This window comes from Sinocyclocheilus grahami, unplaced genomic scaffold (genome assembly GCF_001515645.1).
Source record: "Sinocyclocheilus grahami isolate Dianchi unplaced genomic scaffold, SAMN03320097.WGS_v1.1 scaffold2048.1, whole genome shotgun sequence".
Classification (NCBI taxonomy): Eukaryota; Metazoa; Chordata; class Actinopteri; order Cypriniformes; family Cyprinidae; genus Sinocyclocheilus; species Sinocyclocheilus grahami.
Window position 1 is genome coordinate 24,584 of NW_015507227.1, and position 8,701 is coordinate 33,284.

Here is an 8,701-nt window from a genome sequence, read left to right on the forward strand (position 1 = left end):
ACACACACACACACACACACACACACACACACAGAAATCTGTGATATCACAGATATTCATCACCTCATGAATATCCAGCACTTTTTCTAGCACCTATATTTTTAAGGACTTACATATAATACATGTTTTTCTTAATTTACTTTATTTCTAACATTCTCTTTGCTTATTATATTCTTTTTGAAAAAATCAAACCAGAACTTAATATGCAAAAAGAATACAGACGAAGAGGCCGTTCACACAGAACAAGCTTTTGCTTTGAAAAACACAAGACGCAGGCAGCGGAACGGAGAAAAACACGTTTTTAAAAAGTTCAACTTATTTGAACTTGAACGCTGTTTTTCGAACGAGCCCAACGTTTATATAAAAAACAACAGAAAAGTAGCACAGTGGAATGAAAAAACACATTTTGTGTGAAATGGTCTCTAAGAACAAAATGTTCTATATAATATACTTATGTAATAATTCCTATTATACAAATTATACAACATATACAGCCTTGAGCACCCTGTAATGACACGAGAACGCTTAAAAAACAGTTTCTGAAAAAAGAATAGCCTTCTACTGATTATTCCACAGCTAAGTACCGTATGGGAATACTTCTTCCTTTAGAGAATGTGATTAATCTGAAGATGATTTTCCAGGTGTTCTAGAACATATATTTCTAAAATATAAATTCAAGCACTTGTGCGAACCCTGCAAACATGTCATTTACATTCACTCAAACACCTCGCCTGAAATTAGACCACACCCACCCTGACTCCACCCATGCAGTTAAACTCCACCCACCCACTCAGACTCCACCCACCGTAGTGCCTAACTGTCCACATTGATCAGTTTAGAGGTGTGCAATAGGATAGTTTACCAGAGTATCTGTGAAACCTGTTTGGAAACAATCAGTATTTTTGCGTTTCTGCAGTGACGATTACTCCACAGCACCACCTAGCGTCCAATCAGTGGTAATGCAGATATAAAAGCAGACCAGTGTGAAAGTTATGCCGTCTAATCTAGTTTCTTTCACTATCGAAGGCCCATGCTCATGTCCGTCTGTAAACTGCAGTGCATTGTGGGTCACCTTGGCAGTTCCTTCCGTCAGCTGAGATCTCGAAGCCGGCGTTGCACACGCAGTGGAAGCTGCCCTCTGTGTTGACGCAGCGGCCGTTGTTACAGATGCGACCGTTGGCCACGCACTCATCCAGATCTGCAGAGAGCAGGCAGACGTGAGCGTGTGTGTGCATGTGTGCGAGCGTGTGTGTGTGTGTGTGTGTGTGTGTGTGAGCGTGTGTGTGTGCGTGTGAGCGTGTGTGTGAGAGCGTGTGTGTGTGTGTGTGTGAGCATGTGTGCATGTGTGTGTGCATGCGAGCATGTGTGTGTGTGTGCGTGTGTGTGTGTGTGTGTGAGCGTGTGTGTGTGCGTGTGAGCGTGTGTGTGAGCGTGTGTGTGAGAGCGTGTGTGTGTGTGTGCGTGTGAGAGCGTGTGTGTGTGCGTGCGTGCGCGCGTGTGTGCACACGCGTGTGTGTCCGCGTGTGATGAGCGTGTCTGTGCATGTGTGTGAGCGTGTGTGTGTGTGTGTGTGTGCGTGTGTGTGAGAGCGTGTGTGTGTGTGTGTGTGTGTGTGAGCGTGTGTGTGTGCGTGTGAGCGTGTGTGTGAGAGCGTGTGTGTGTGTGTGTGTGAGCATGTGTGTGTGCGTGTGTGCATGCGAGCATGTGTGTGTGTGTGCGTGTGTGTGTGTGTGTGTGAGCGTGTGTGTGTGCGTGTGAGCGTGCGTGTGTGCGTGTGTGCGAGTGTGAGCGTGTGTGTGTGCGTGTGAGCGTGTGTGTGAGCGTGTGTGTGAGAGCGTGTGTGTGTGTGTGTGTGTGTGCGAGCGTGTGTGTGTGCGTGCGTGCGCGCGTGTGTGCACACGCGTGTGTGTCCGCGTGTGTGTGTCTGTGTGTGTGTGTGCTTGTGTGTGTGTGTGTGAGTGAGTGAGTGTGTGTGTGTGTGTGAGTGAGTGAGTGAGTGAGTGTGTGTGTTGGGGGGGGGGGGGGGGGGGGGGGGGGGCTTTTCAAATTTTTCTACTTTCAATATTAAATCGAAAAACACATGAACGAATGACACACGGATTGCCTACAAACTGAACTCATTACGTCACTAAAGTTAACGGTATTCCGTATTTTCACCCGTCTACAAAAAAGTTAAATAACTAATTTAAAAACAATGCAAAGAAGTATATTGAAAAAATTTGCCGAATTTAAATAATTTAGATTTATTTGATAAACATTAAAAGTATAAGCCAAAAAATGTGCATCTTTCTCAACTATATTCATAACCTCTTTTGGTCAGACTGAGCAGTGAAATAATTCACCACTGTCACAAAAACTGCTTTAGCCATGGACAAAACACTGATGGTGACAGTCAGACAAATTGTGACATTCCTTACAATGTGAATGACATTCATGATTAATTTCCGTAGTGATGTAAACAGATTTTATGATCCGGCACAACAAATGGTTCCAGTTAGAATAGCTACACTATCCCCATTATGCCATAACGACACCTTCTCCTTTCGGCATTTGAGCCAAGCTATCAACTTTTTTGCCAAGAGAATAGGGACAAGCTCTTCTCTGGATGCAGGTGTATAGTGTTGATTCAGAAACAAAGTCAATGTCTGTTCCAGTGATGAGAATGATCAGAAGGATAGAGATATGTAGGACATTGGTCCACTAGTGTACTTTCTGCACCAGAGTTCAAGGCTGGCGCTTCTTTGACCGTCCGCTCGACTGCAGTTTTTCTTCTTTTTGCAAGTGTCCAGTTTGGACCGTCCCAACGGCTTGGACAGCGGTGGGCCGGTGGTGGGTCTATCTGGACTGGCAGGACTGGTTGGGCTGTTGGTGGCCGTGGTTCCTTCAGGAGTTCCCTCAGTGATCTCGATGCGCGGAGGCTCCATCAGGTCGAAAATGTTGAAGGCAGCCGGTTCTGGCTGACACATTACTGAGGCGTCTGCAGTGTTTTGTCTCACCAGACCATTAGCGCCGGTCTGGACGCCAACAGACACCCTCTCGCTAGTGCTGGAACTGGTGCCAGTGGCAGCGTCCCGGCACATGGTCCACATGTTATAGCACTGGGTGAAATTAAAGAAGTTGCTGTTGAAAGTCTTGAGCTCTCCGCAAACATCCCTGCGCAGCTCTGCTAGCTCGTAGCGCATCGCCGATATCTCCTCCTTCCACTGCATGTTGAAGGCAGCCACCATGTTTGCGGACTCCTTGAAAGCCTGAATAGCCTGCGGAACAGGTGGATCCGGTGGGGGCTGGGACGGGGGCGGACACGGGACTCGGTAGGCATGCGAGGAGGTAGGAGGAATGGAGATAGCCGTGACCGTGGAACTGGTGCTGTGTTGACTACGTGCAGCGTTTTCTCTTTCAAACCGCTCGATTTCCTGATAAGCTGAGGAGCTGGCGCCATCATCATCCTCAATCATATCCTCATTTAGCAATGAGGTGCCCTCCATTGCATCATACCCTTCTGGAAGACAAATTTGAATATGGAGATAGGGAAATTCAAAGGGATGAACAGCTGTGGAATTCCGCGAAGCCTCTCACTTTATCTAATGTCAACACTTGAGTCTCATGTTAGCAGTATGTGAGTAAATGCCCTGTACACACAATTTTCAATTGCACACTGCATTTGTTCCTGGGAGTAAATTCAAGAACTTTCCTATGTATCAAGTACACTCCCAGAAAACTCTAGAGTACCTCCCAGTACCTCTAGGGGTACAATAGTTTGTCACTAGGGCAGTACACTTAAAGGGACATCCTTGTACTTTCTTTACCCCTGAACAGTTCATAATAGCACCATAAGAGTACATATTTTTAAGGGTACATATTATTACTCTAAGGTACTACTATGCACCCTTTAGGGGTAAAGAAGGTACAAATGTGTCCTTTTGAGGGTTGTACCCCTGTTTCCTGATGCTGATGCTGATGTTCTGAGGCACGATGACTGAGAGAGAGAGAGAGATGGGAAAATATCAGAGACATTTGTTAAGCTAGCCGAGTTTGATCAGCCTCTCAAACCCTCGAAACCAGCGCCTCTAGAAAAACCTGGATATATGAGGCAGAGTTTATATAGTTAACTAAAATTACAGACATTAAAAAAAACATTTTGGTTACTTGAAATAAAAATGCACATCAACTGAAATGAAATTAAATGAAAAAATTAAATAAAATAAAAATTTATTTCAGCTAGTTGCCAAGACAACATTTTTCCTTATAAAGCGGAGAGTTCCGGTGCTTGACTCTGATTGGCTGAGCCGCGTTATATTATAAATAAAAATTAATAAAAAACTAGTATAGACATATAAAAACTATTAAAACTGACAAAAAAATCAAAAAATACTAAAAATTTTACTAAAATTTTAATGAAAACAGAAAATATAGAAATAAAAACTGATTCAAATTATTAATAAAACTATAATAGTATCTCATATTATCTGATACTGAAATAACACTGATATGAGGAAGCCTCTTTTTTTTTTTTTTAAAGTGTGATTTCTAGACATGGAAACAATTGAAATTATTCAGATCTTAAAATGCCATTTTTATTATGAATTTACAATTTTCTAGTCATGCCATGCTGTAAAACATTTTATCAGGTAGAATTTGTGAGTATAATAAAAATATAGCGCACATCCAAATCACTCATATGTGCATTGGATAAAAATTATGCAAGTTTGAGTAGTGTGCGGGATTTATGCATTTTTAGAGAGTAAAAAATATTTTTTAAAAGACTCAACACTGCTTTTATGCTCTAGTGTTTTCAACACTCTCAGCTCTTTTGTCAGATCTGCCTGACATTCAGAACAGATGATTCTGACACAAAGCCAGTAAGAAGTTACTCAAGTGTTCTTGATATGAACGGTTTCATATAGCACTCACATTCACAAATTGACAGCAAGGAAGTAAACAGGAAGTGAGGCGTGTCTTTTCAATGCCAAGCCCTTCAGAGGTGTTTAGGTGTGTTTGTGTGCATTACCAGGTCTGATGGTGAATGAGGGAAGGTCAACAGATGTGGGCGGTATGGGACGGTACGGTCTCACAGGTATGGGATCTCGTGGGACATCAGGAAAATCCGGACCAGGACCGGGGCGAGGAATAATACCAGGAACCAGAATGGGAATCTGACCTAGATCTGGTCGGTCTGGATCAGGAACCGTGTAACTATACAGACAGAGTCTCTGATACTCCTCTGAGTGGGGAGAGAGAGAGTTTCAAATTCACATTCAATTATCATTCAGTTCAATTTCTGTACCATAATACCATCTTTTATATTGCTTGTTCAAAATACTATTTCAAATACTATTTCAGCTGTTCTAAACGATTTTCTATGTCGTTGAAATAGAAAACAGAAATAAAGTTACTAATAAAGCTCATCCTCACCTGTTCCGCGGATGGGACACATCTCTGGGACGGTGGATCCGGACCAGCATCCTCGGTTCTCGCAGCAGCACTGACTCTTGGACATGCGCTGTGGCAGCGGGTTAGCACAGCGTCCGTTCACGATGCTAGCGTAGCAGAACCCCGTCTGAGCATCTGGGGCAGGGCACACAAACACAGCGTCACTGCACTTATCTAACACAATCTAATGCAGTCACAAATCCAATCCAGTCAGCATTATATTAAAAATATCCTTCCAAGCTTTATAATGGCAGTGAATGGGTGTTTCTGTTCAACAGTCCAAAAGAAGTCCAATAAAGTGCATCTATCCATAATACAAAGTGCCTCACACGGCTCCGTGGGGTGAATAAAGACCTCCTGAAGTGAATCGATGCATTTTTGTTTAAAACTTTATAAACCGTAATGTCGTATGCGCGTTCATTCCGGCGGATGATGTATGAATATGCTAGAATATGCTAGTCTCGCGAGGACCGCAGTTTGTTTACAGCAGCAAAGGAAGCAAAGTTTCCGTACTTTAGCAAAGGAAAACCTGTCTCCTCTTGGCTTATATCGGAATACTCCCACATTTTCTTTACAGATCCTCGTTTTGTACTTTTAATTCATGACCAGTGTTTCGTTTTGCGGCGTCCTACGTCATCCGCCGGAATGAACGCGCGTACGACAGTTAGCGTAAGCTAGAGATTACGGTTTATAAAGTTTTAAATATAGATAAGTTTCTTACAAAAATTCATTGATTCACTTCAGGAGGCCTTTATTCACCCCCCGGAGCCGTGTGAGGCACTTTTTATGATGGATGGATGCACTTTATTGGACTTCTTTTGGACTATTGAACAAAAACACCCATTCACTGCCATTATAAAGCTTGGAAGAGCCAGGACATTTTTTAATATAACTCTGATTGGATTCGTCTGAAAGAAGAAAGTCATACACACCTAGGATGGCTTGAGGGTGAGTAAATTTCATTTTTGGGTGAACTATCCCTTTAAAAACTCACATCTGATTGGCTAAAGAGAACATCTGTTTTAAACACCCTCATCAATGAATCTGTGATTCACAAACACATGTCCACCCAGCTAACAGAAAACATTCTCAGAATGTTCTGGAAAGCTTGTGAACAAACGTTCTCCCAGTAACACTCACAGAACGTTCGTTCAGAGTTATCTGGCCTTTAATAATCTTCTCAAAACATAATTTATACATTATTCACCAAACTCTTTTCCTGAACTTTTGTCTACAGTTTTTCAAACATCACTACTTGTTTCAGAACGTTCAGAGAACATTCAAAAGTAGTGTTCCCGTAACGTTTGCAAAATGATACAATGGAATGTTCCCTTAACATTCTCATAAAAATGTCTTTAAAACATTTAAAAACGGAATGTTTTGAATGTTCATAGAACTTTCAGAAATAATGTTTTTATAACTTAATTGGAACATTAGCAAAACGTTCTAAGAGCATGTTTTTTATTAGCTGGGTGCACGCGTGTGTCACCTCACATTGTGTACGTGGCGACACACACACACACACACACACACACTCGCAGTGTGACGGCACAGTCGGTGTAATGACAGAGCATCTCCAGCTGCAGGAGTAACACGAGGGAGCACGATGATGGAGGAGAAGAGAGGGATGTTTGGCTCAGGAAACGTTTGGAGTGGATCGAGTCATAGCACACATTCCTTCCACACAATCTCAGCCAACACACATCAGCTGAAGACCACTGACCCACTTACACACACACTCACTTACTCACTCACACACAAACGCTTATTTTTACAGTTTCGTGTAATTCATCAGCTTCATCTGAATGTGCTTCACTGGTCTGATGAATAACTGAATGTTCTGCCACAGTCAGTTCACATCTAATGCCATTCAAACCCGGTTAGCTGGATCAGGGTTCATCAAATCAGAAAAATGACAAATTACGATAAATGGTTTTAAAATAAAAATGGATCAAAATACAATATTCAGAAATTTATTTAAAGCATATAAAATGCAAAATCAAAAACAAATAAATGCTTTTAAAAACAAAACACTAAAAAATTTATTAAATTATAGAAATGCAAAATGAAAATAAGTAATTTTAAAAATAAAAACAATCCAAATAACACTTACTAAAAATGAAATTAAAATGTAAAATTAAAATAACTGTTTTTAAAAAAGAAATTAAAAAAACACGAATCAAAATAAACATTAAAATTGCATGATAAAAAGTAACAACATTTTTTAAATGAATTCATAATATTTTTTAAAAACTATCAAAATAAAACACTAAAAAATATGTTGCATGTCATGTGACCATTAACGTCAGAGACCGTTAACATACAAATGTGCTATTAAGTTATTGAAATATTAACCAATTGTGAAATGTATGAAATGAGTGTTTCATTTGAGATCTGAATGTGAGTGTGCAGTGGATTTTGGAGGATCTACTGCTCTCCTCTTTTAGGTTTCATTATGACTTTAAATGTGAACTATAAGAAAACATACCGACAGAAGGAGAGTTTCAGAGGAGATCAGGAGATCATTACAGTGATTTAATAAATCAGACTGTGACAGTGAGAGTCGGTGGGACTCACCGATGCAGCGCGAGCCGTCCAGCGCCGTGTCGAAGCCCACCGGACACCTGCAGAAGTAGCTGCCGATGGTGTTGGAGCACTGACCTGCACTGCACAGGCCCGGGATCTGAGAGCACTCGTCAATGTCTGAGAGACACAAAACCATCAGATCATCACGCTTAAACCTGCTGCTCTCACACAAACACCTTCACCATCACAACCACACCTGTGAAGCTGGCGGTCCAAGCAAATCATACTAGTTATAGTCCAACTACTTACCTGCATGCAAGATCTTCAGGATAATAATGACTGCAGGAGTAACTGATATCTACACTACTGTTTAAACGCTTGGGGTCGGTAAGAATTCTTTAAGGTTTCTGAAAGAAGTCTCTTACATATGGAAGAGGATTAGGGCCAAGAAACAGTAAAAAAAAAAAAAAAACATCTAGAGATTAAAGTCATTATAGTGCGAGATTAAACTCATTCAATTTCAAGAAAAATGTCAAAATAAAACGTTGAGAATAAACTCATTAAATTACGAGAAAAAAGTTGTTTCAAGAAAAAAAAGCCTAAATTAAATGTTCAGAACAAACTCATTAAATTACGAGAAAAAAGTTGTTGTGTTTCGTCTTCTCCAGATGTTCACTGATGGACTGGAGTGCTGTGGATTACTTGTGGATTATTGTGATGTTTTTATCAGCTGTTTGGACTCTCA

At 41.1% G+C, this 8,701-nt stretch overlaps 1 protein-coding gene across 1 annotated transcript in view; it reads right to left on the reverse strand.

The window, feature by feature from the left end:
- The window catches only part of LOC107573839 (fibrillin-1-like), a 24,750-nt gene extending 16,509 nt beyond the window's left edge, over positions 1-8,241 (reverse strand). The window contains exons 1-7 of the mRNA XM_016260287.1: positions 8,199-8,241; positions 8,008-8,133; positions 5,413-5,565; positions 5,009-5,221; positions 3,887-3,976; positions 2,747-3,499; positions 1,073-1,198 (exon numbers count right to left, since the gene is read on the reverse strand). Coding sequence (XP_016115773.1) covers positions 1,073-1,198; positions 2,747-3,499; positions 3,887-3,976; positions 5,009-5,221; positions 5,413-5,565; positions 8,008-8,133; positions 8,199-8,241 — 1,504 coding nt within the window. The remainder of the gene's footprint in view (positions 1-1,072; positions 1,199-2,746; positions 3,500-3,886; positions 3,977-5,008; positions 5,222-5,412; positions 5,566-8,007; positions 8,134-8,198) is intronic.
- Positions 8,242-8,701: the final 460 nt, after the last annotated feature.